A 27789-nucleotide genomic window follows, 5' to 3' on the forward strand; every position below is an offset into this window, starting at 1 on the left:
TGACCTCTGGTCTGAAGAATGGATAGGAGTTACCAAGATGCTTGGTGGGGGCTGGGTTGGAGAGAATCAACTGAGAGAATAGCATATCAGAGGCACTGAGCCCAAAGGACCTGTGAAAAGATGACAGTGTGGGTGGGAAGAATGGCGAGGGATAAGCAGGAGAGGTGGGTGGTGGCCAAGTGACCTTGGCCTTGTAGAACTTGTTAAGGATTGAGGTTTTTAGAGTTGAGCAAGAAAAAGCGTCAGAAGTGGTTTAAGCAGAGGATTGATAGCTTCAGATTTACTTTTGCAAAATGACCACCCAGGCTCTGGTGGGGAGGGTGAATTTTAAGGGGAGCAGAAGCAGATGCAAAAAGATCACTGCTCAGTGGTCCAGCGAAACTGCTGGTAGGGTTGGAGAAAGGATGGCAGATTTAAGATTGATTTAAGAGGTAACCAGAGATTGGATTAAGGGTAGCAGAGAAGGGGATGTCAAAGGTGACTCCTAGGTTTCCAGCCTTTGTAACTGGGCGGATGGAGTGTCAACCACCGAGGTAGGAAGATGTAGTGTGGAGAGAGGAACATCAGATGTTTAGTTCTGGACAGTTTCAGTTTGAGGAGGCTTTGGGATCTCTTCCTGTTCTGTATTTTCAGCTGCCACCTGGATGTCTGTACTTGATCAATTTGTCATAACCTCAGACCCAGTGAGTCCAGGATTGACAGGGTCAGTCCTTCCCCCAAGCCCACTCCCATGTTCTTTGTGTTTCTTGGTGGGCCCACCATCGTCCCAGACAGTTGGGCCTAAATCTGAGTCATCTTTTCATCTTCCCCATGGCCCGTCTCCTCCTTTTGCTCTCTGCCCCAGTCACCACTCCCCACTTTCAGCCACTCCTGGCCTCTCACTCGCACAGAAGCATTAGCTTCCAGGAGGCCAAGGAATGGGTGCAGGCCTCTCCTCGCTGGTGCAGAGCACTCAGAGCTGCCGGATGGATCTTTAGGAAGCTCCACCTGTCCTTGTATTCTCTTCCCACAGCTCATTTCATAGCTCCCAGTCACCCTGATCCAAGCCCTGGGGTACTCACCAGGGAGTTCCCCTGCCAACCCTATTGAAACCTGTAACACTCGTTGTTTTTTATAAAATCCCCATGCTTCCACATGTGTGGTTGATGTCATCATTACGGGTTTTTAGAAGGCCAACCTCCAAATGCCATTATCCCATCCTTTAAAGACCATCTTTAATGTCACCATCGCCACAGAACCTTCGTGTGACCCAATCAATAGGAAACCATCTTGCCCTCCTCTGACCTCCTGTTCCACTTTGTCCAAATGGTTTTTTTATGCCTCTTGGCTCTTGCAATCTAAACCTAGCATTGTGGCTATTTGGGTATATGGTGTCTTATCTCCCAAACTGGCCCTGAGCTCCAGAAGGGCAGCGTGCATATCTTATCTCCCTGGTCCCTAGCGCCCAGTACAGTTCGTTATTCAGTATGCACTCAAGAGAGATAGTGAATGAATGCATCTTTTTAGATTGTTCTGTTTACTTTCCAACTATTTCAGATACCTAGGGGTACAGGAGCACAGAATTTTGAGTTAGAATGGACCTTAGAGAATTCTTAAATATTTAATGGTATTTAGATAGTGATGACTCAGGTTTCTAGAGGGTTAAGTTCATTTTCCTACTCCTGGGTCTTCCAGTTTGGCCTGCTGGGTTATCTGATTTTGAGCCTGTCATTCAGGGAGAGCATGGCAAGTAGCCTCATTAGCCTGTGGGTACCTTGGGCAGGAGCTGGATGGTTTGCAGTGTCCCCTTTTCTGCTTTGTGCTGGGTCGGGGTAAGCAAAGCTACAGACTTTCCTCTCTGCAGGGACGAAGAACAGCAAGGTCACATCTTAATTCTTCTGCTTTTTGATTTGGGTTTGATTTTTTTACATTCTTGCTTCCATGTTGCTGTTAGAGTGTTTTTAGGCATAAGTTCGACATTTAAGATTATAGTTGAACACACTCATAAATCTCAAATAAATAAGCACAATAACAGACTACTTGATAGCATGTTTAATAACTAGGCTGTACTGAGAAGTAAATACATTATAGTGTGCAGCTATATGTGGACACAGTTACTGAGTAGTGTCTTTTTCCTCCAGGCATTTGGATGTCAGTCATGTAGAGAGGCGCCCCGCCCCGTAGGAACAGCTACGCAAATGCCTCCTTTTAGGTACAAACTGAAAGACCTATAGCTGCTCGCTAGAGCTTATCTTCGTTCACCGTATTGCAGAGCAGCATAGTTATGGCTTCCAAATACTAAGATATTCTTTACTATGTTAATAATAACTTCCGTTGTTTCCTAGCTGTCACGTGACAGGCCCCTGCCAGGTATTTTAAGTCCATTATCTCTAATCATTCCTACTTTACAGGTAAATGTGGCTGAGACATACAGTAACTCGCCAAAGTCACACAGCTAATAAATGTTAAAACACATATTTGAACCAATTTTGTCCAGCTTAAGAGCTTGTGCTTTTTTCTCTACACCATGGTAATCATGCTTTTATGCTTTCTTAACTTTTTATTTTGAAATAGTTATGAACTCTCAAGAACTTGGACGGGTAGCACAGAGAGGTTCTTTGTATTCATCACCCAGCTGCTCCAGTAATTGTATTGCTTTATCAAAACCTGGAAACTGGCTGACACAATAGACTTAATTAAGACCCTGACTGCGCTTAAATTTCACCAGTTTTCTCATGCACTCATTTTTTTCCACAGGTTTTTGCATACAGCTCTATGACATTTCATGTAACCATCACCATCACTCAAGATGTGCCTCTGTTCTGTCACCACAAAAGACTCCTTCATGTTGCCCCCCTATAGCCACCAGCACGCCCGCCTTCCCCTCAGCCTCTGGCAACTGCTTCTGTGTTCTCCCTCTCTACAATTTTGTCCTTTCAAGATCATACAGTGCGTGACCTTTTGAGACTGGCTTTATCCACCCAGCATGATGCCCCTAAGAGTCTTCCAGGTGGCACATACCCATAGTTACTCATTTTGTAGCTGAGCTGTGTTCTGCGGCATGGACGCACCTGAGTCTTAACATTTTCTGAATTTCTAGATTACCCATGAGCTATATTTGTATTTGATTAAGAAATCTTTAGTTTTTGTATTGTATATTAAGGAGAAGGACTTAAAGAAAAGCTTGACTCCATGTACCCACCAAAAGGGCATCGTTTCCAGGACAGAACTTCAGCAATCACCATCAAACATCTGCCTTCATTATCAAAACAATCTAACACAGCATTAAAGAACACATTAGGCTAAACTCTGCATGGCCCTCCCTGTCTTTGTTCATATGAATACATCTTTCATGTTACTGTACTCACAGTGTGTTTCCTATGCTGTTTTTCCCCACTGTAACTTATTTTTCCATGCACCAGAATTATTTTAGTAGCTGCATGCTTACTCCATTAGGCTGACTGACTGTAATTTTCCGCACCCTGCCATCCACCTTTGGCTCCATTAAGTGTCTTCACGTGCATAGCTCTTCACCCTGTTGTGCAATGGCTGTAAGATAAGTCCTTAGGAGCGGGTGTTGGACTCAAAGGGTGGGTCCATGGCTCTTTTCTGATGGGTTTTCCCAGACCTTGGCTTGAATCTCAACCCTCCCCATATTTGCTAAGCAAGTTACAAGCTTTTTAAAGCCTGGGTTGCCACATCAGGAAATGGGACTGCTTCACCTACGTCCAAAATGGTTGTGAGGATAAAAGGAGATGATGGATGCCAAGTCCCTGGTGCAGTACCTGGCACAGATGTGGTATTCCATGCCTGACAGCTGCTGTTGTCATGACAATCACAGAACGTCTTCACTAATGTGATTCTGTCTTGCCAGCCTGTTTTACGGACCCCTTGTCTGCAGCACTGGATAAGGAATGATTGGACTCAAAGGGAGAAACATTGCTGTGCATTCAGGCCCTTCTCCTTTGCAGGACTTCCAGGTGTTTGGTTTCTAGTGGGGGGAACAGACGTGTAACTCTTTGCAACAGGCTAGAGTGAAACAGGTGGTGTAACAGCAGTCTGGATCAAATGTCAAAGAACTTCAGAGGAGGGAGTGGCCATTCTGTCTGATCTAATTGGGAAGTGGGGCTCTCTTAGAGGTGAGGCTTGTCAAGCCAGGCCTTACACCACAGGGAGAATTTTGGCTCTTGGCAAAGATAGGTCATCCTAGGCACAGGGAACACCATGCATAAAGCGTATAGGCCTGATTATAGGCAACATGTCTGAAGAGCTGTGAAGGCATTTACTTATTAGAGCACAGAATGTTGTGGGAGAGAAGCCTGCAGAGGCAGGCTGCAAGCGATATCACGGGGCCCTTGAATTATGTACTTAGGAGTTTAGTCTTTATTCTGGAGGTAGTGCAGAATGGCACATGCTTGGGGGTGCATTCTGGTTGCATAACTAACTATTTTAATGCTTGCTCTTTGGTGTGTGATCTGGATCTTATTTTTGTTCATAAGAAGTGGTAAAAGGACCAAGGTAAAAATGCTCTGAAGCATATGGTTGTTTTTTATATGTTGTTGATGTTTTAATTATGCAGACAGAAATACTGACTTTTGTATTTTTGTCCCTTGCAGGATTCTGCTCTAATACTTGATGTTCCTCTGGGTGTGATCTCAAGAATTGAAAAAATGGGAGGCGCGACAAGTAGAGGAGAAAATTCCTATGGTCTAGATATCACTTGTAAAGTAAGAGATTCAGTACTTTCTTATGCAAAAAAAGGCACGTTAGTGTTGAATGATAAGTAAAAAATTCATGTGGGGTTACAAAAAAACCTAAAGACCCTTGTTCATCTAAGGCCGGATAATGTTTCTTTGCTCCTGATCAAGCTTTTCAAAACCTCCTGGGGAAAAAGTTCCTATGAAAGGGACCCACTGTTGTCACCAAGTGTGAGGACTCGAACTTGCCATTTGGTTTGCTTGACTGAGTAGGACGACAAGTTTATAAATAAAATTTCACACTTGATAGTTTTTTACCCAAGTCTGCGCCTGCTCCTCCTTCATGTGATATGTTAACAGCCAGACACCTTCACACCATGAAAATGAAAGAAAGGGGAAACATCAGAGATTTTGCCCTCTGTGAACAGGAGAGGTTTTTACCTCCAACAACCTTTCTAACTTTTGCCTTGATAGTTTGCAGAGGTAGTGTAGTGACCTAACATTTTGTTTTGGCATGGTGAATGGTGGAGATTTAATCATAGTAACATTTATTCAGTCATAGTAGTAACTGTTGAGCATCTATGGTGGTTCAAACATGTGCTAGGTGCTTTGAGGGAAACCCTCTGAGATGCACAGTGGTATCCCCATTTTATGGATGGGGAGCCTGAGGATAAGAAGAGTTAGGTAACGTAGCTGATATGACCCAAAAATGACAGAATTTGGATCCAAATACAGTGAGATAATAATTTTGCAAAGAACGAACGCATCTGGCAAGAAAACCTGCTGTCCAGGTATCAAGGATCAGAAGACTACAGTCTAACATCTTGCCCAATCCTGGAAAGAACTAGAAGGGGTTTGGAGGTCATCTGTTCAGTGGTTCACACAGCTAGATGGGTACCAGGGTAACCTGTTTAAAAATGTGGATCTCTGGGTTCTATCTCAAATCCTACTGTGAGGTAATCTCTGAAGGCTGGGTCCAGAAGGCTGGAATTCTTCCATGTGTCCAATGACTCTGACCCATCACGCTAGTGCAGGGCTCAGCAAACTTTTTCTGTATAGGGCCAGATAGCAAATATTTTAGGCTTCATGGGCCAGTAGGATCTCTGCCATACCCTCTTCTGCGTGTTTGTTTTTTCAGTCCTTTTAAAATATAAGGTGTTCTTAGCTTGAAGACCATACAAAGACTGACTTGGGCTGAAGTTTGTTGATCCCTGGCCAGTCCAGTCCTGTATTCTATGGATGGGAAGATCAGGCCCTTACCAACAGGATTGCTTCCCTAGGGTTGCCCAAGGAGCTAGTGGAGGAGCCAGAATTAAAGCCCAAGTCTCCTTTTCCTAGTCTCATGCACTGTGATTTCTTAAAACCGGTCTCCTATACTTCTGTTTGAACTATGAATACAGTTCAATTTTTTTGTCTCTAGTTTATAAAAGATTAAGGCTAGTACACACTATCAGAAATCAAACGATTATGTCATTATTTTTTTCTGAAGTCATTACAGTCTTATTGACATATTCCCTATGCTGTACTTTTCATCCCTGTGACTGACTTATTTTATAATTGGAAGTCTGTACCTCTTGATCCCCTTCACCTATTTGCCTATCTTCCCACCCACTCCCTTCTAGCAACCACCTGTCTGTTCTCTGTATTTATGAGTCTATTTCTGTTTTGTTTGTTTTATTTTTTAAAATTCCACATATAAGTAAAATCAGATGGTATTTGTCTTTCTGTGTCTGATTTATTTCATTGAGTAAGGATTATGCCATTATTACACCTGCACTGAAATTCCCCATCACTCCCCACCTTGGTTTTTGTTTTTGTTTTAATCCAAGCTCTGTTAATGCCTTAGCTATGATCCCACCTGCTGTCTACCCTTTGGGGCCTAGAATATGGGGACTTACTTCTAAGGAAGGTTTTTGCATTTTGCCTAAAAGGATCCATGGGAGTGGAGTGTTATAGTACTCAAGGGAAAATGGGGTTGCTATTTTAATGGTTTTGGAGTGGCGTTCATTCCAATAGTTTAGTTTTTTTTTTAATCCTTTTTGTTGCCTTATCAATAGGAGCTGCTTGTATTTAAATATTAATCCCCCCCAAAATTAATAAGACAAAGCACATTCTGACCCTTTTACTAAGAACAAAGAGTTTAGGAACAACCCTGCAGGCATAATTCTCCATGTTACATATGTATATTTCTTGGGATTAGCTTTGAGCCCAAACGGTAGGGCTGGGAGCAGTGTTATAGTGCAAACCGTTAACGCAGTAATCTCCCTGGAAACAGCAGTGTCACAGAGTTGAATTCCATTTTCTCAGTAACGGACCTGAAGTTGATAGAGAGGGAATATGCCACAGCAGGACAGACTCACTCTCCTGTCTCTCATAGGTTGGCTTTCCTCCGCAGACACGCTGCGTTTCTCCCCTGAGCAAGCAGTTAGAACCCCTACAAATTTGCTTCTCCCAGCTCTGCGCATGGGCATTTCTGTTTGCCAGTAGTGACTTCCACATGGTAGATGTAAGTCCCAGTGGATATTGTCTAGCAACAAAGGAGAGGTATCTCCGAACACAAGAATTCTTACCCCCAGGCCCCATACCAGCGCTTGCTGGCTACTTGAGCCTTCTTAACAACAACAGAAAGCAAAGCCAGACCGCGGCACTGTAGCACGCTCTCGTTTCTTCCACGCCTCAGCCCTGGTTATTCGGTGTTTTGAAGTCTGCAGTGATGGGTGATGTGTCTTTACAATTGCTTTACAGACATGATGCCTCAATAAATCATCCCATTAGTGTTGTTGCAACCGGGGAAGGGGATGTTTCCTTGGACTCCTGTATTACAGCAAGGCTTGGCGCACCGCCCTGTGACCCAGCTGTTAGATAGGCCGGGGGTCTGGCTGCAAGATGTTTATGCCATAAGGCTTTTTCTCAGGTGTCCTTCCCTGATGAGCCGGACTCTCAGGGGACCAGGTGGAACTTACCAGTTCGTATATGCTCCTATTTCTGTTACAGATTGGTCCTCAGCCACCTGTGTGTCATTTTCCTTTTCCACTTCAGTTTTCTTGTTGGCAAGATGAGGTAGTAATTCTTTCTGTCCTTTAATTACATCTGAATCAGATGGCAAAACAAGTTGCTTGAATCACTTGTGCTCTGGCACATTGAAAGTAGTTGTTTGAATCACTGGTAGATGAGAATAAATATTTACCTTGGAATCATCTAATTTCTGGCCAAGTGGTTAAGAGAATGATGTTAGAGTTATCATCTGACCCAAGGCTGTTAGGAAGAAAGTGCCTCACAGGGCTGTGAGCCCCGGCCACCCTCAGCCTCCCGTGCAGTGCTTGCGGTGCGTTGCAAATCCTTTAAAAGCATAGCGTCTTATTGAAATAGTTTTTTTTCCTTCTGCTTGGCTAATGCTTCTCATCACAAGCCAACAGCTAATATCCTAATTTTCTTGGAATGTGTTGTGAATTCATTTTTGGGTTTTATTCAGTTACGTGCTTTTAAAAACAAAAGCACAGGATCCTGAAGCTGGCAAGGCTTCTCAGATGCCATCTGCATACAGAGTGATCAATCTGGGGTCGCTCATCGGAGGGCTTAGACTCTGATTCTTTTTACTGCCTTTGCTGCCATTTGCATCTGGGGCTGTCTTATATGTCATAAGACCTTTGTTGGTCCTTCACACTGAAGGCTTAAGAAGCTTTAAGCGTGCTCTTGAGGTAATAAATGAAAAAGCACTTTGGAAAATAGGAAGATCACGACATCCAAGCAGGCAGGGACTGAATCTGTTCCACTCCTGCAGTATCCCTGGGGTCCAGCACGGTACAGTGCAGAAGGGAACGCTTTTAGTGCTCAGCTATCACGTGGTCACAGACCATGATTGATTTAAGAGACAGCCTAGAACAACTCCAGCTCTGAAGATAAGATAGGGAGGCTTACGTTGTTTGGATTCAGTTTAAAAGGTCTTCTTGCTGATTGAAGAGATGTGTATTGGAAGCTACCTGTAAAGTCTGGTTTTAAGCATTACTTTTTAGTTCTTAGAAGATGAGTCCTTTTATGAGGTACTTTAATGTAGTTTATAGAGAACTCTTGAAAGTAAACTTGTATAGTAAAAGTGTATTTCTTGTATGAGAACTGAAAATGCCAACCAGTTCCTAATTTTTAAAAATGAGACCTGAAAGAGCATGAGGGGAGAGGGAGAGAGCTGCTGTATTTTAATGACATGTTTGACGATTTTGAGATTATACTTGTTAGGAGATACACACTGGAGAAGTGCTACGAATGAAGTACTGTTGCATGATTAAAATACTTTGGAAAGAAGTTAAAGTAGACACAGTAGATGATACGCAGGGCAAGGTTTGGTTTTGGTTTTTGTAAAATGAACTTTAGCTCTGTCTTCTCTTCAGCACTGGTTGCTTTGTCTTTACACTGTGGGGACATTTCCAGTGTTCTTAATGCAGTTACGTCAAAATCTCATGCGAGACAAAATAATTTTCTTAGTAATCCAGACTAATTTCCCTTTCAGATAAGTGAATCTTCTACTCGCTTAGTTGAATGGAAGACGTTTTGCTAAGGAATATGACTTTATTTGAAGACTGAACTGTCAAATTTCTCCTCTGCCCCCAGGACATGAGAAACCTGAGGTTCGCACTGAAACAGGAAGGCCACAGCAGAAGAGACATGTTTGAGATCCTCACAAGATACGCCTTTCCCCTGGCCCACAGTCTGGTAAATCCCAGGGTTTGCTCAGCCTCGGAGGGTTCTTGGGTGTCTCCTTCATTGGCACTCTCCGCCACGCCTCCCAGTGTGACGTGTATGCGAGGGTATTTATCAAAGGCCACGGACCCTTCCTTGGGTCGGCCTGTCCCCTGCCACGCCCGCTTGGCACCACCACCAAGTCCCATACCAGAGTTTGCTGTACTCCGCTTGGGAGCTAAGGAATGGTGCGGCAACTAGGCCTCAGAGCCTGGGTGCCAGCTGAGCAAACGTGCTTCTAGAATTCAGATATGCTGTGCGGTTACTGCAGGCAGTCTTGGAAAGGGCAGGTTTATTATTTTTTTTAAAGAGTAGCGTATTAAGTGTCATATCATAGCACTTAGTATGTATTTGGCAGCACAGAGTTATTACTCATTTAATTACTTATAATCCATGACAGTCTATAACAAGATTCGAGGTCTGTATACCGACAGTGTTTCCCTCCTGTGCACCCAACTGTTTGAGGAGTAGCATGGGGCTGAAACAAAGCTTTCCATGGATCGTGCTCTTAAAACGATCTTCCTTACATTCTCTCCTGGTCTTGCCTCCCTTTTTCTGCAGTGCTTTACCTGTGTCTTCCTACCCCCGTCTTTCCGTGCTGCTTGACTCCAAACAAATGCCTGGTCAGGGGCAAGTAAGGAAGGAATTCTTTAAACTATACCTATATAACCACCTTTATTTTAAGCATAGGGTAAATATGCTGCCTGCTGGATTGAGTGCAATGAAGGGGTCATTAAATAGAAGAGCTCTTCTGCCCAGGGCCATCTTTTCGTTTCTTTCACAATAAAAGGCTTGGGACTTTTTCTAGTGCAGTGAGGCTTTTTTCCTCCCAGATTTCATCCACAGTTACTTCAGGCAGAGGGCATTCGTGGTTGATGGAAAGGACAACTACACAAAGACTGGAGGTCTGGAAGGATACGAAGTACTCATCGTGGGTCATGTGCTGGTTATAGATTCAAATGTAATACTTAAATGTAATGATACAGAGTTGAATACATTTTCAGCCTTTGATTATATCAAACATTTCAATATTAAATTTTTTAACCATTAGGACAAAAGGTGTTTTATGGGGATACATCTTTGGGCTTATTATGAAAGTGAGAATGTAAGTCTAATCCATGAAAATTCAGTGAGGGAATGTGTTCTGCCTTGGGTTTTGCATATTAGGCCCTAAATGATCAGAAATTTGAAGAATGGCTCACATAGCAGGTTTGAAGGAGCTGAGGTACCAGTCTATTGCCTACAAGATCTTGCTCCATCAGCTGTCCCCTTTCTCTGGCACCTTGTATCTCTTTTAGTGCTTACTCCCCCACCCCCCAAAAAAGTCAAGTGTTAGATCAGTTTTCCCCTAATGTACTATCTCATCTCTCACTTTAATCCAAACTTCTGGAAAAATATCCTAGTCTATCCTCATCTCCAGTTCATTCCTCCAGTCCATCCTAGTATCCAACTTTAGTGCAAGTACCTTCTTGGAACTCAGGCCCTCTTATTGGCCAAATCCGTTGGCTCACTTCAACCTTCATTCTGGTTGATCTCCCCACCCCAGCATTTAACAATTTCGACCACCCTCTTCTTTCAAGTCTTAGTTTCCCTGTTACTCTGCTGTCTTGACGGTCCCTTCCCAGTCTCCACGAACTCTGTCTTTTCCTTCAATATAAACACCATGCCAGGGGTGCCCTCTCAGCCCTCTCCTTGTGTTTCTTGCTTTGTCTAGATGCTTCTGTCTAGTCCCATAGCTTAAGCTGTCACTGCTATGGGAGCAGTTTCTAAATCTAGCCTTGCTGTTGGCCTTGAGTGAATCTAGCAAGCCCGACTCTCAAACGCCTTTCTCTGGAAGTCCGCGAGCATCGTTGGCTCATTGTCTCTCTAACCTCTCTGCAGCCTACATGTGCCTCCATTTGGATGATCCTCAGTTGCTCAGGTTTGAGAGCTTGAAGTCAGCATTCCTATCCTCACTCTGCCTTTCCTCCCATAGCCACATCAGCTCCAAATCCTGTAGTTTCTACTCATTAGTCACTCAAATATTTCTTCCCATTTCTGCCTGTGCTCCCTAATATAAGCTGTGCTTCCCAACTGGCTTCCGTTCTTTCTGTTTCCTCCCCTGCCAGCTTACCCTGCACAGTGCTGCCAGGTTTTTAATTTTAGGATGATCATGTCACTTTGTACTGTGCCCCACTCCACACACACACACACACACACACACACACACCCCACACACACCCCCATTCGCGCACAGGACCGCGTACGCCCCTGCCATGCATTACACTTGCTGAGCTTGGACTCTGGTTTTCCCACCCCCTTTACCTGCAGTCCCTCATCTCTTTAAAGCCTGTCCTCCACCACCTTGCCCAGAGCTGGGCCTCCTCCATGCTGTGTAAATGTCCCTGGTGGGAGCTCATCTTGCCTCTTACTTGCGAGACTTCACAGGTCCTTGTATTAGAGCACTTAGCTCCGTCTGCCTTATGTAATAATTATGGAGGAATTGCTTGTCCCCTGCTGTACTGTGAGCTTATCAAGGTGGGGATCAGCCTTTATTCATCTCCCTAACATCAGCATAATGACTTCTGCATGGAAATTGTATAATGACAGCTTTTTCATTGAATATGGGTCTAGGAGAAAGTGAAGGGAAAATCTATTATATGGAAATAAGTGGGATGGATTTTTGGATGTTGTCAATTGGTCCCAGTGCCCGGATTCCGGGTTGATGCCTTGGGGTGGTCCGCAGAGGGGGGTTGATCCCTCAAGCTGGTGGTACTTTGCCTAATTTTTCATATCCGTTCTAGGAATGCCTACTGCTTCTTTTAGGAAGTCAGTAACGTGACAAACTGGAAAAACAAATGTGAGCTGAATTGCTCAAAGTTTTGGAAAGTGACATTCTCTAAGTTTTAACCACTAAAAGTCATCTTAAAAAAAAAAAGCTAAAGTAGTCACCAAACAATACAAGATACAGATGAAAACAGATCAGCTGTTGACATAGCTTTTGGAATATCAGTCCCTGCTATTCAACTCAACATGCGTAACTGTTTCATGCCTCAAGTTAATCTCAGAGTACTGTGTGGGTGGTACTGGGGAGGGGTGAGCAGGGCAGATAGAGAGTAGAACAGGATGAATGCTACCTAGTCCCATTTGGGGATGTGACAGAAGTGATAAGACAAATATGTATGGCCCTGGATCGTTTATGTTCAGTGCTGTAAGAGAGGTGCAGAGGAGGTCCACTGGGGATTCACAGGAAGGAGAGAATACATCATACCTAGATGGAAAAGCCTGCATGGAATCATAGTCGTTTGGGTTGGGCCTTGAAGGGTGGCTTTCATTTCCAGTGCGTGAGGATGGTGAAGGAAGAGGAATCTGGGGCAGAGGCAAGAACCTGAGCCTTGACACAGCAGAGGGAAAGCTGGAAGCACTGCCAGGTGCTGAGGGGAGCCAGTGAGGTGTGGCAGGAGCCAGGAAAGGGGAGGAGGTCTGCAGTCACCAGCGGAGAGCCTTGCGAGGGTAAGGAGCTTCTACTTTGGGAAGTAGTGGAAACCTACTGAAGACTCAAAATAAGTGACAGGACTGCCTACAACATTGTGAAGGGCAGGCAGGGCCAGAGAGCTTCTGAAGCCAGAGGTCTGCAGTGCCTGAGTGAGGGTGCTGGGGAGACCGCATGCCCCGGCAGCAGGGTGATGAGTGGATGCCAGGAAGGAGGGCTCATCCTTCCTTCTGGGGTTGGGGCTTGAGTGAAGAGGGCAGGGTGCTGTTGACAGAGTAGGGAAGTCAGAAAAGGATTCTGTTTGGGAAAAGAGGCAGAAGACAGGCAAGGAGGGAGAAACAATGAGCTCTGTGCGCTGGGTAGTTAGCATCTTTTTTTTCAATAAAAATTATTTATTTGTTGAGTCTTCATGAAAACTGTGAGTAGATCACATGAACTCTGCTCATGTGCTCTATTTTCCACCATTGCACAAAATGTTCTGCTCTTAACTTCTGTTTGAAATTAGTTACTTTGGAAAGGACTAAGTGGATGTGTTACAGTTTCTTTGAATTACCAGCATATATTTAAGACAAACTGCATCTTCTGCAGAAATGGTATCCTCTGGTTTGACTTGTTTGACTTGTGAATTGTTTGACTTGTGCTAACAGACTTTTATTTGAGATGTCAACTTGGTTTTAGGGTTCAGGTCTGATGTCCTGAAATTAATGTAGTGAAAACTTATAGCACAGATTTTTGAACATACAAGATCATCATACTGGTAGTTAGCATCTTCTGACAGAGCTTACAGCATGCCCCTTGGAAAAGAGGCTTGAGGTGTAGATTTGGCATCGTAGTTTTAATCTGTTTGGAGTCATATGTTCCTTTAACAATAGGAGGCAAACAAGTTTCTCATCCCCGAAAAATATACTTGTGTACAAAACTTTACATACAATTTTATGGGACTCCCAGCCCCTGTGAAGTTCATCTGTGGGTCCAGGTGAAGTAACCCTGGTGTGTAATGGAGAAGTCCAAAACCAGGACCCTGGCAGAGGCCAGCTTGCAGGGAGCAGTGTTGGGGAAGGAGCTGGTGGCCACAGCAGGGAGAAGAGAAGTGCTGGGAGAAGGCCCGTGGGTGTGCTCCCGCAGGCCCAGGGCCACGGAGGTTTAAAATGGGCCCTGTGGGGCTGCCTAGGGTTGAGGACAGGAGAATCAGCAAGAGTCCTTTAGATTTAGTAGTTCCAAGCGGGAACTGCTTGAGGTTGGGACCTTCTTTCTGTGTCTTTACCTCCCTAGTGCCTAGTGTGGTGTCTGGCATACATTTGTTGAGCTTCTTGGAATCCAGGCAAATGATCTGTCTGGAGGGGACAGAAGCCAGTTGGTAGGCATTTAAAGAAAGAGGAGAGGTGGGGTTCCAAAACCGAACCGTAGTGGTAGCAGCGAGGTGGAGGGAAGAAGTGTTTTGCTGAGAGCCTGGGGAAGGGGAACAGACGTATTTGTGGGAAGGGCAAGGAGTCTTGCCTCTTTCCAAGTCAAGAGAGAGAGAGAAGGAATCCCTTCCTAAGCAGCATCTGGGGGAAGGCAGAGGGGGATGGGGTTAAGCCCCGTTTGCAGGGCACTTTTGGTAAGGAGGACGGGCAATTATTCCTCTGAGACAGGAGAGGAAGAAAAGTTTGCAAATGGCCCCCGTGGGGAAGGTGAGAGTGTGCCAAGAGGGGGTTTCCTGGAGGCACAGTCCAAGACTGATTGCACTGAACACTGTGGAGGGCTCTTCTTGGAATAGGTCACTTTGTTAATATTACTGGAACTATTAAACTAGCTACAGATTATCTCAGTGATCTTTATTGGCATTTGAAGGCTGAAGTAAACTTGCCAGTGTATTCATGAAATGGTGTCTGGAGGCCAGGACTGCTGGGTTCCAAATCCAGCCGTGGGGTGAATAGCATATGAGTGGGCTTCTTTCTCTCAGACCACCCCTTTGGCTCTCTCTTGCCTCCTTCCCCATTAGTATTTTCACCACTCAGTATGTTCAAGTTGGAACTTAAACTTTGAATTGAACTTGAGCAGTTTAGCCATGCAGAGTCAACCCCAAACCATTAACTTGATTGTTTCTGTATTACATCAGTGCAGTAAGACTTGAAAAGTTTTTAAATACCATTTTCTATTCCAGCCAAAGCATTTTTCTTATTTCATTTTTGCTTTATTTTTCAAACACTAGAAATTTTACCAGTTTTTCAGACTGCATTCTAACTAGGTGAGTGATAGATTTTTCATGATAAGAAATGTGGTGATGGCTTCTGACACGATGGTAATTTTTTTTAAAGGCAGGAACAAACATTGTGTACATATGAACAGAGCCTGATAGGGCTATAGAATAATAGAGTTTAATTGCTGGGGTGATATGTTCCATGCCAAAGTTCCTCTTCCATCGGTTTCCTTTATTGTTTGATGATTTTTTACTCAAATGGGATATTCAGAGATCATATAAATTTTAGATGAGAGTTTTCTTTAAACTGTGAGTCCCAACCTGTTACTGAGTCATGAAATCAATTTACTAGGTTGCAACTGGCATTTTTAAATGGAATGGAAGAGAAAATATTGAGCCTAACATATAATGCGGACAAGTATGGTTTTGTGAAACGTTTCTTCCAGTTGTGTGTGTGTGTGTTTGGTTGGGGAGGAGGGGCGGTGGTGGTGGTCATGGTGTAAAGCGTATGGCTTTTTGTTAATCATGGTCTAGAAAGTTTGAAAAACAGTCCTTTAAATAATGGTAGACTTGGTAGAATAAAATGCATTTTAAGTTAATTTAGTCATTAATAAAGTCACTTGGATCTACCTTTACAACTATATAGGCATGCATGGATTTTCTTGGATTTTGTTTAAGTGAAGGGCTTGAGTTTGACTAAACTCATGGGATGGAGACTCAGAGAGGGAAGTGTAGAGCTAGGAGAAAGGGAGCCTGTGAGCTGGCTGCCGGGCCCAGGGCAGCCGCTGATGGGGGAGCCCTTCTGGCGCACGGTCCCAGCATGTGCCATGGAGTCCAATGGCCTGTGTCTGAAGCTGGCTCCGTCACTTACCTGTGTGGTGACTTTGAAAGTCACATATTTATGTGTTTCAGTGTTCTCATCTGTAATGGGCATAATAATAGTCTCTACCCCATGGGGATTTTGTGAGGATTAAATGTAAAGTGCTTATAACAGTGCCTGGCATGCAGTAAGTGCCCAGTAAATGTCAGCTGTTCTGTTATTAACGTACCATTTTCCCAGCAGGTGCAAAGAGTAAGGACAATTATGCCAACATACTTTTTCCCAAGAATATTAATAAAGTAATTGTGATAATATGTGGGACACCTTAAGCCCCTTAAAAGAAAGATACTATATAGATAAAAGTTAGTATTCTTTTTAACAAACCATTGCTTGTACCTTGATAATAGATTAGATGCAACTAGAAATGTGGAAGTGGGAAGCAGTGACACATAGTATACAGAATTCTTCAAAAATGGTACTCTGTGGTTTCCGGGCCATTGTTTGACCTGTGCTGGCCTGCTGCCTTCGGGGTCACATGGCTCCTTCAGGTCTGGGATTCTGTGCCTTCTGCTTTTCTGTGCCATTCTGGATTAAGCTCTTTAGCATCAGTATTTCCCACTTCCTGTCATTCTGTGAGCTGATTAGCACTCATATAGTTGCAAAGGTTTTCGGTGTTCTTTTGTTTTGGTAAATTTGTCCTTATGGGCAGCAGAAATAGGCACAGGAGAGAAAACTTGCTGGCTGTGATTTCCAGACAGAAGCAACTGGGTTGCAAGGCCCCCTCTGTGGAGCCTGGCAACCTCCCCTGGGCAGAGGGCACTGCGTGTATGGTAGTACGCGGAGGGTGGGATCCCTGTCCAGGAAGCAGTAACACCCTGGGGGGCAGGCCTGTCCGCCTCCTCAGGCACTCTTCGCACTCTTCACTGCTGCCTTTGGGGTTCAGTCTTTGCTGCTCGTTTCTTCGGGCCTAGCTTTGGGGAGCCACATCAAACCCTGTTGTAAGGCTTAAGGACTGTACCAGTTCCACCTTGTGTCCCCTCTGGCTGTACTCAAGTTGTGCTTGCTTGTAAAAATAATAACATAAAAATCACTAAAGTGGGTTATGAGTGTGTGTGTGTTGTTTGACCATTTGAATGAGTGGTATAAATGATCCCACAAACAGAGAATGAGTAACATGGAGCCCTTTTCTTGTGCCTTCATTTTTCAGTTCAGAAATGGGGATGTTCGTAGAAATTGCTTGAGATGTTAAAGTAGACTGAAATGTAGTAGTCTTTCTTTCTAGGTTGATTACAGATTAAAAGACAAAAGCAGATAGCTCCTTTTCAGATGGCAATTGAATTAAGAAGCAGAGATATGTTTTACTTCTTTCTAAATCCAGGCCACTGGAGGATTTCTGTTTTCCTTAATATTTACTGAATGCGGGGGATTCTTCCTCCCCAGCCTGACTTAGGTCAGGTTTTCACCTCTTCTCTTCTAAACTGGTGGAGCGGCACTCTCACTGGTTTTCCTGCTTCCATTCTGTCTCGTCCCCAATCCACCCCTACACATGCCTTCTGTCGGATTAGTCTCCCTGGGATACACGCTCATTATTTCATCCCCTTGCCCCCAAAACTCCAGCAGTCCCTCTCCGGCAGTGTAAACACACACTGCTGTCTGCTCCATGCTGTGGCCCCACCTCTTGATTGTCTCCATTTTTTTCTACCCCTCCTACTCTCTGGCAGCCAGATTGAGGGGTGTGTTTGCTGATGGCCACATGTCCTGTGAGTTTGGCCACCATTTGTACCTTTTTGTTATCATGCCCAAAGTTGTCTTATCCTTCCAGGGTAGCTCGAGTGCCATCAACATCCCTGGAGGCGCATTCTGTCCAGAAGTAACACTGGCACTCTCTGGAGCCATGCGCTGCCTTGTGCCTCCCACGGCCCTCCCTGCTCTCCTCCTCACGTGGTCAGTGGTGTGCCCTCCTCCGGTCTCTTCTGGAGGATGTCTGGCTCCTTAAAGACAGTGGCTGCATCTTACTCACCTTTTACTTAATACGTTGTTATCATAGGCCATCAGTAAATGTTTGTTGAATGAATATACTAATGTCAGTAGAGTGAATGAATTGGAACTGGCAACACCCAAATCATCAATAAGAATATTCTGTTCAGAAAAGGCATTTATTCAACAAACATTTACTTAAAAAATTTTAAAAGAGCTAATGTATGCCCATGACTGAAAATTCAGGAAGTATGAAAGGGCGTTCTTCTGGACTGACGGTTTGTGCGCCCCACAAAAGCACATGTTGAAGTCCTGCCCCTTAGTGTGATGGCACTGAGAGGTGGGGCCTTTGGGAGGGGAATGGGTTTAGGTGGGGTCATGGGCTGGAGTGCCACAATTAGTGCCCTGGTCTGAGGAGGAAGGGGCCAGAGTTCTGCTTTCTACCTCGTGAGGCGGAGCCAGATGGTGCCCTCTGTAGACCAGGAGGTGGGTCTCAGCAGGATGCAACCAGGCCTGGGACTTCTCAGCCTCCAGAACTGTGAGAAACACGTTTGTTGTTTTAATCCCCCAGTCTGTGGGATCTTACGGTAGCCTAAGCTCACACAAGTATTTAGTAAAAATCTCCTCACAGCACCCTTCAGCCGCCCCAGGCCCCTCCTCAGACCCAGGGTTTTCAGCCTGTCACTATCCACCCAGTGATAGTTTCGGCCTGTTCAGGCAGCTTGTTATCTATACTCTTTGCCCCTTTGGCCCCAGTGGTAGCTTGCTGTACATACTCTTCCATAGCTTGCTGTCTAAATTTACCAGTAAGGCATTGCCTAACAAATGGGCTGCTGCTTCTCTTTTTGACTGAACATTGTTCTGTTGACTGGACCATACTTTATTGATTCAATCCTCTGTTGATGGCTATTGAGATCATTTCCAGTCACTTGCTGTTATACAAACTACTGCAATGGATGACGTGCACATACATCATTTTACATGTGTTCGTGTGTGCTGTAGGGTACATTCTTGGGAGCAGAATTACTCATATTGCCGAATTCCCCTAAATGGAAGAGGTATTGCTGTCACTCCCACACACTGTGTCTGAGTGCCTGTTTCCAGACGTCCTCAACAGCTGTATTAGGTTCCAATAGCTGCTGTAATAAATGACCACAAACTTAGTGGCTTATAAAAGCACAAGCCTGTCATCTTACAGTTCTGGAAGTCAGAAGTCCAAAATGGGGCTCACGGGGTTAAACTGAGGTGTCGGTGGGGCTGTGTTCCTTCTGGAGGCCCTGGGGGAGAGTCCATTCCTTGGGGATCCCAGCTTCTGGAGGGCCCACACTCCTAGGCTCATGGCACCTTCTCCATCTTCAGAGCCAGCAGCAGAGGGTCGAATCCGTGGAATCGCTGTGACTTTGCGTCCATCATCACATCGCCTCCTCTGATTCTGACCCTTCTGCCTCCTCCTTCTTCTCAGGACCCTTCTGATTACCTTAGGCACACCCAGGAAATCCAGGGTAATCTTCGGATCTTAAAGTCAGCCGATTAGAAATCTTAATTCCATCTGCAACCTAATTCTTTTTTGCCATGTATTGTATCATGACATAGGTCCCAGGGATCAGGACATGGACATCTTTGGGGGGCCTTTATTCTGCCTATCACACCAATCCAGTATGCTTTCTAATTTTTTGATCTTTGTTAATCTAATAGGTTAAGTTATGTAGATTAGTTTGTATTACCATATTTGAGTCAAATTGAATATTTTTGGTTTGAGCTATTTATATTTCTGTTTCTTCATTCTCTGTGGCTTCTGCCCAGTTTTCTTTTGGGATTTTGGTCCTGTCCTTGTTAGATGTAGGAATGCTCTATGTAATAGTTACACTGATTTGTAGTAAGAGTTGCAAATATTTTTCCTAGCTGTCTTTTGACTTTTCTTTATGGTGGCTTTTGCTATAATTTTTTAAAAACATTTACTTGGTAGAATTTATCAATTTTTAATTTTTTGTGTGTGACGGGTCCCTAAGCCCACCCTCAAGTTCAGTGATTTACTAGGAGGATCCAGAGGACTCAACATATAGTTGTACTCACAAGTATGACTTATTTCAGCAAAAAGATACAGAGCAAAAGCAGCAGAAGGAAAAGGTGCATAAGGTGAAGCCTGGTGGAGTCACACAGAATGGGCTTAATTCGTATGGCAGCAAGTTGTGACAACACTGGGGACATGTTACCAATCAACCTGGGCAGTGTGTTGGAGACTCAGCACCCGGGGCTTTCCTGGGGCTGGTCACCCAGGCACCCTCTGCCTGGACACACCAACATCCCAGACTCTCAACAGGAAAGCAGGGGTTTGCATAAACCATGGTGTTTATATAGACAGTTTGGGCCCCAGGAACCACTCCTCAGTTAGGGAATGGTGGAACTCCCCCCAAATGCAGGTTCCCAGAGCCCAGCCAGGGCCAGCCACACAAGGAGACCTTTCTGAGGAGAGCAGTCTCAGACCACTAGGTTAACTCTTGGCCGTATACTTTTTTAGCTTCTGGGTTTTATATTCCAGTTAGGAAGGTATTCCCCACTCAGGATTATGAAAGAATTATCCCATGTTTCTCAAATACTTTAATTTCTTTTTAAAAATTTAAATATTTGTTCAATTTGAATTTATTTGAGGTTAGCATGTACAATATGGATCCAACTGTTTTCTTCCCCTGTTGTAACACCATTTGTTGACTAAGCCACTGATTTGAAATAGGACCTTTAGCATACACTAACTTCTTCTATGTATTTGGTTTTATTTCTGACTCTCTCTTCTTGTATCAATCACTCTTCATGCAGCAATAACCCTGTTTGAAGTGTTGAGGTGTTATAAGATGTAATGTCTAGTAGGACAGGCCTCTCCCATTCCTCCTCTTCTTTCCTTCCCATTTCTGCTCAGCAGGCATGTACAGAATGCCTACATTAGGGCTAGTCGTGGGGAGCTAGAGCCAAGTGCCAGTCCCTGTCCTCAAGGAGCGCAGTTTTCCTGGGTGATGTGGACAAACAAATGCATATGTGCAGGACATCAGGGGAGCGGAAAGTTAAGGGGCTTGGTGTCAAGGAAGGCTTCCTAAAGGAGGTGAATCCTGAAAGATGAGTAGGCGCGTTAGCCAGGTGGGCATGGCAAAGTGATGAAGTGTGTGCAGACGGTGAGAGGCCGAACAGAGACCAGACCTGGATGTGGGTTGGTATCGGGGGTTTGGCGTCCCTGTGAGGGTAGTGGTGAGAGGGAACGGCTAGAGGGAACGGCTGAGCCCCAAAGCTTGCAGAGCCTAACATGCCCCCCAAGAAGTTTCTCTCTGAAGGTATGGGAACCATTAAAGGGGTTTAAGCAGGAAAGTGACATGATTAGATTTCTATTTTAGATTTCCCGGGGCTGTAGCATGCAGAGTGGATAAGGAGGGCAGGAATTTATTTCTGGGGATGTTTGTCAGTCACCTAGATGTGTGGTAATGAGCCCTTGGAATGGGGCAGTGGACAGGGACAGGAGAACGGATTTGAGAAAGATCTGGAAGATGAGTAGAATTTGTTGATTGACTGAATACAGTTAGGAGGTGGGATGGGATGATAGGGAAGACTCCAGACTGGATAAGCAGGTTGATGGTAGGGCCGATGGCTGGGATGGGGAATATAGGAGGAAGTGAGGAAGAGGTGGCAAGTTCCATTTTGGTTAGGCTGAGGCGCAAGTGTCTGGGGAACAACCAGCTATAGATATCCAGGAGCCAGGTGGCTGCGTAGACCTGGAGCTCTGGCCTGGGGCAAGGTTAATTTGGTGAGCCTGGATGTGATGACTGGCATTTTGATAGATGTGGCCAAAATTGCCAGGAGATAGAATTACAGTGAGAAGAGGTACAGAGGATGAACGCTGAGAAATATCAGCTTCAAACGATGATGGTTGTGGACAAGTACAGAAGAATGTTTTCTCCAGAGTGGTTTGAGAAGACATTTCAAATGTGCTTTTGTGGTCCTTTTCCTGAATAAATGAATATGGACATTTCTATATGAAGGTAACAGCAACCCAGAAACGTTAAGCCATTTTCTCAGGAAAGTACTAGAAATCAAGCTAGGAGACTTATTATGAAAACCAAAGTATGAATGGTAATTTATGTGCTAGCTGCTTTTGACCTATGAGACTTTTGTCAGATTTTTGGATTAAATTACTTTTGTTGCAGTTATATGAACTACTGTTTCAAGTCATGTGAAATAGGCTAAAATCACTGGCATGAAGGTGTTACTTAGAGTTATAAACTTCGACACATTTCAGTACCTCCTATGGTTCTTCCTTAAAATTTTTGGCTTTTCCTTCCAAATTTAATGAAAGCATTTTTTTTCCTTCTGAAGTCTTGTTTAAGTATAATCTAAAAGATGAAAATGAGATAATTCTACATGGCTGCACCCTTAAATGGTACATGGAAGCTTTTGAAAAGGCAAGTGTCTTCAGTTTCAAAAATCGAATTAGAAAAAAATGCTCACTTAAATTCCTGTTTAAACATTGCAGCATTCTAGTGCCCAGTGCCCTGAATTTTAAGGCTAGCTATTCAGAGATGTAGTTTGTTTGCTTCATAAAAAGGGTCTGCTCTTCCTAAAAATCGTGTCCCTCGATGACCATGCCGTGGCATGATGGCAGCATCATTGGAAAGTACTGTTAAATCCACACAGCGTATCAGTGTATTCCCCCTGAACACTGAAATTGGTTTCTTCTCTGACTGTCTCCCTTTTGAGTGATATTTAATTTTTATAAATCTGACTCTGAAACATCCAGTTCTGAGACACGACGTGCCATGTCTTTGGGGGAAAGAAGCTGTCGTGAGGGACTGTAGGAGATCTAGGAATCGTAATTTGGGGACAGCTCTCCCTCCTCGAAGGAAACTCGTGAGTCACTCAGCATTTGTAGATTCTGCTAAGTAAAAATAAATCCAATCTAGATGTTAAGTGAGCTGGTGCATCTTTATATAGGTGCCATGTAAAAGTAATGGCTAATTAAGTAAAACTAAAGTCTGTTGTCATTTCATATTTTTCCCCCACAAGACACAACAGTGAAAAATGTAGGGAAATTAAAATGACAGGTTACATTCTGTCAGAGCTGTTTTTATCCCTACTGTGAAATCAGAAGTTTTCATCTCAACTTTGTCCCTTTAACATTTTTTTTAATGTTACATTGTGCTATTTTTAATTCTGTAAAAAAAATGCACGATTGTCTCCAAATATGGTGTCTCTTGGATCTTCATTGGTGAAATGCCCAAGTACTAATGTAGAGCCAAGTAAAGGAAGACCCTCTCACTTGGCGCCTGGGGAAAGCCCCTGCAAATGCATGTACTCTGGTGTCTCTTTCCTGGTTGTGATGCTGTACTCTGGCCGTGCCGGATGTTCACATTGGGGTGGCTGAGTGAAGGGGAAGGGAGGCTATACATTTCTTTGCAACTTCCTGTAAATCTGTAATTATTTCAAAATAACTTTAAGAAAAAGTACAGCAGTTTTCCAAACAAGCTGACCACACATAACGCTTAGGCTAGATTCCTAAGGGTTCTGGTGCGTTCCCTGTGGCCCCTCAGGACCAGGGTGACCACCCCCTAGAGATTTGGGTTCAGTGGGGGCGAGGCAAGGCCAGGCACTGCCTGCCATGTTTGGAAGGTGCCTGGCCCAGGCCAGCCCGACCCTGAGGCAGAGCCCGGGTGAGGGAACAGCCCTAGAAGAAAGTCTTGGGGGGCTTCCTGGAGCCCGGGCTGCAGGCTAACATGCAGAGCACGCCTCTCTGCTCTGAGGCTCTGCTACGCTGCCACTGACTCGTTCCTGAGTTGCCCATAGGCCACGAAATGAAATCGGTGCCAGGACAGGTCCGTGCGGTGGACTTTATTACTACCCACTTTGCAGTCCCGGCGACCTGCGTGACCCTAAGGGAACGTGCTGTAGAACCAGTTCTGTCCATGGCACTTCGATTTCCCAAATACAGACTCCCAACTGACCCAAGGTTAGAGTTAAGAATGACTGGGAAATGCAAGCCGCTAATAAAGCACTGAAAGACTCAAAGCCTTAAAAAATATATTGCCTGTAAGAGAAAACAAAGAAGAGCTGAAAACCTCAAGACATGTAACCCTGTCAACCTTAGGTTTTCACACTTTTCAGACAGGAGCTTAATTAAGTTTGTAACAAGTTGCCACTTGTAGGGAATTTTGTACCTGTCAGTAATGAGGGACAGACGAGTGGGCTTGTTATCCTTGCTTTCATGCAAGGACAGTTGTTTCCAGTCCACCTTTATGTTACTCTATTAAGAGCTTGTGTTTTAAAATTCTTGCTTTGTTCTCTTATCTGACTCTTTAAGGAAAAAAGGTAAAAATTAAAATATCTGGGAGGTAGTTCCTGGAATATTCAACTTAAGAAAATCCAAGCATTGCTTCTTTGGGAATGCTTACTTTGAAAACAGCAAGTTTTTAAAGAAAAAACGATGTGAACACTAACAAGTAAAGCTTTTCTAAAAACGTTTCCTTGTCATTGTACACTGATTTATTTGGATGGTTAAAATACTGGCTTAAGCACCTGGTCTTTTCCTCTTTAAGCTCCAATTCAGTATCAGGTGTGTTGCTGTCTATTTCATGACAAGAAATACCTGGCTCTTAGGTGATTCATACATTTTCCTGAAATATTCAAGGTCCAACTGTGGCTCTTAGTGTCAAGGGTAACCTGGTAGCTCTCGCCATCAGAGCCCTCACAGGCGGTGAGGGGTAAAGGATGTCAGTTAGCTCATAGATCCATCCTGTGTACCTGCAAATCACTCAGAAGTAGATGTGTCATTCCAGAATTATCTCATGTGACAGGCCACCTGATATGTTGCTACTGTGAGGACATTGCATTGTTCTCATACTAATGACGATTTTTTATATTCAGAGTTCTCTTAAACATATTAAAGAAACCATGGAGATAGTTTTTGTTTGAGCTCTATAACATATCTTCTGATGATAATTTTGTACACTTATATTATACTTATCAGTGATTTTAATAAGATACAAGACAGTATTTTTGTTTTGTTTAGTTTGGGTGTTTTTTTTGTTTTTGGTATCATTAATATATAATTACATGAGAACATTGGGGTTACTAGATTCACCCCATTATCAAGTCCCCACCACATACTCCATTACTGTCACTGTCCATCATCGTAGTAAGATGCTATGGAGTCACTACTTGTCTTCTCTGTGTTGCTTTGGAAAGTTCGAGAAGACAATCCAGAGAACATGTTCTTGATTGTGTTTCACCTTAAACCTCTTGCCACTCAAATGTAGAAAACCGTTGCTGGTAAGTGATGCCTTTCCAGAAATTCTCTGTGATGTAGGGGAGAGGATGCTGGTGTTCAGATTCACGGGCTGGTAATGGAGGAAAACTGGTAGGAGCAGTGCCCAGACATGAGGCCTGCAGACAAGGTGGTTGGGCAGGGGCTGTGTAAGCCTTCATGGTTTCATTTGGTCATGTAGTCTGCCTGCTCTGGGCCAGGTACTGGGGATATAAGATGTGAACAAAGCAAGTGTTTACCATCATGGAGCCCATCCCATGTTCTAGGGAAGGGAATGGTGGGGGTCCAACAGAAAACGAGTAAGTAGATGTCAAATGGTCATAAGTGATAAGGAGAAATAAAATGAGAAGGAGAATATGAGGTGTGGTTGTGGGGGTAGTGTGTTGTTTTCTGCACAGTGTCAGAGAAAGTCTCAATGATCAAGGTTACGTTTGGGCAGAGATGTGAAAGAAGTAAGGGGGAAGTCATGAGAGAAAAGGATTCCACGAAGCTGAATGAGCAAGTGCAGAGGCCCTGCAGTGGGGGCATGCTTGGTGCTTCTGGGGAGCAGCACTGGAGGCCAGGGTGGTTGGAGTGGAGTGAGCAAGGAGAAGAGCAGAGATGTGGCGGGGGCTGCGGCCACGTGGCAGGGTGCCTCCCAGGCTACTGGAAGGACTTCGACTTTCAGTCCAAGTGAGATGGAGGCCCACCACAGGATTTGGGGCAGGGGCATGACTTGACCTGACTTAGATCGTACCTCTAAAGACAGGGTCAGGCAGGGGACCAGTTAGGAGGTTATTAAAATAATCCAAGTGGGAGACGGTGGAAGCTTAGACCAGGGTCATAGCAATGAGATGATGAGGATAACACTGGGGTTTTTAGTTCAGTCAACTACAAGGATGGGACTGTCATCTACCGAAATGGGGAGGCTGTAGGAGGAGCAGGAGCAGGTAGAAAAAGTCAAGGGTGTGGCTTTGGATGTGGTAACTGCAAAGGCCTCCAGATGGCTTGGGCAGTCTGGGGCTGTGGGGTGGTCGCTTGGTTAGCCAAGTCTGGAAGTCAGAGTGGGGGCCGAAGAGCGAGCGATGAAGTCAGTCAGGGTCTCAGGAGGTGGATGGTCTCTGAACTGTACGATTTGCCGGTATCGCCTGGACAGTGAGCAAATGGAGAGCAGAGATGTGAGGTCGGAGTCCTGCCTTCTTACCAAGATCAGGGCATTGTTAAAGAGTTCATACAGAACAGTTAATTATGAATTTTCCTAACATGCTGTCTCTCTTAATGGATAAACACATCGTTCCTCCCTTTTGAGACAGTCACACTGTTTAGTAATCATTCCTGAATTTTCTCTTTCTTTTTTAAGTAGTTTTTACCTGATCAATTGCTAATACTGTTTAAAATTGATGGGCATTTTTTGGTCTGGAATTCTGGTTTTTGTAGGACATCATTTTTCTTTTTTTAATTAAAGGAGCCGTTTTGTAGCCATAGGAAGTTGAAGTCTCAAAAGTAATTATTACTCAAAATAGAAGGTAGCCGAAGTCTAGTCTGAATTTTCCATTGTTATTTCTTAAACATCTCAGTTTGGGTTGTGATTTTATGGTAGGCCAATCTGGTGAAAAATCCAAAGATGTAGTATTAGTAGACTATTCCTTCACTTTGAACTTAAAAAAAATTTTTTTTGCCATTTCTAGCCAATATTTGCATTTTTAAATGAAGAGAAGTTTAATGTGGATGGATGGACGGTTTATAACCCAGTTGAAGAATACAGACGGCTGGTAAGTCAATAGGTTACTGTGGCATGTGGTGAATCCTAAACATGTATGGTGACAATATGTTGTCGGTCAGGCTCTTTGAGAACCGTAACATATAATTGAATATAACCGTAACATATAAATGATATGATAATAGCATGTAAGTGATAAAATGTAGCTTATTCTGTCTACCTATTATTAGGTAATTTATGAACTTATTCCATAGCCATATTCAAACTGCATTGAAGGCTGGATGGCTAAGTTCTATTGCCTTCCCCTGCATGAAGAACATCACTTATATCCTGTTCATGAAATGAATCAAATACTTGGAGTCTAGAGAAATCAGTTTTCTATATCTTCCTATTTAGGAGTTGATGTCACTGTGTATTTATATATTTGTGAGCTTAACTATCACTGGCAGTTAGATTTCAGTTATATTCATTCTGATTTGCAGATTGAAATGAACTAGAACTGTTTTCCTATAATGAGGATTTTTCAAAGAAAGCTTTGACCAATGTGTATTCAAGTTGCTTTTAGCGCTCTCTTATGGAAACTTCACCTGTATGCATGCTTATTTGCTGTACGTAATAAAGGCAAGGGGCTTGGTATAATATTGCTGTTCAGGGACAAAGGTCTGTGGTAGCAGTTTTGTGAAGAAGATCCTCTGCATGTTATGTAATAAGAGCCACAATTTGACTTCTGGTACAACCAAGTTTATAGGCAGCTAGGAGTTTTGTGGTAGAATTTTTCATGATTCTATTCTGCAAAGCTCTTGCAAGAATGGGGAAATTTTGTTGAGTAAGCTTTGAGAATCAAATCAAGCCCACATTTCACATTGCTTTATGTGAAAAGGCAGTGAATGTGAAATAAAATCTCAGAATGCTAGACTTGTGAGGAACCTTCT

General features: G+C 43.9%; 1 protein-coding gene across 7 annotated transcripts in view; it reads left to right on the top strand.

Moving 5' to 3' along the window:
- MTM1 (myotubularin 1) overlaps nucleotides 1-27789 on the top strand; it is a 117606-nt gene that overhangs the window by 53029 nt on the left and 36788 nt on the right. For all 7 annotated transcript variants that reach the window (XM_057495224.1, XM_057495225.1, XM_036908395.2 and 4 more), the window contains 3 exons: nucleotides 4596-4706; nucleotides 9282-9383; nucleotides 26826-26909. In XM_057495224.1, coding sequence (XP_057351207.1) covers nucleotides 4596-4706; nucleotides 9282-9383; nucleotides 26826-26909 — 297 coding nt within the window. The remainder of the gene's footprint in view (nucleotides 1-4595; nucleotides 4707-9281; nucleotides 9384-26825; nucleotides 26910-27789) is intronic.

This window comes from Manis pentadactyla, chromosome X, assembly GCF_030020395.1.
Source record: "Manis pentadactyla isolate mManPen7 chromosome X, mManPen7.hap1, whole genome shotgun sequence".
NCBI lineage: Eukaryota > Metazoa > Chordata > Mammalia > Pholidota > Manidae > Manis > Manis pentadactyla.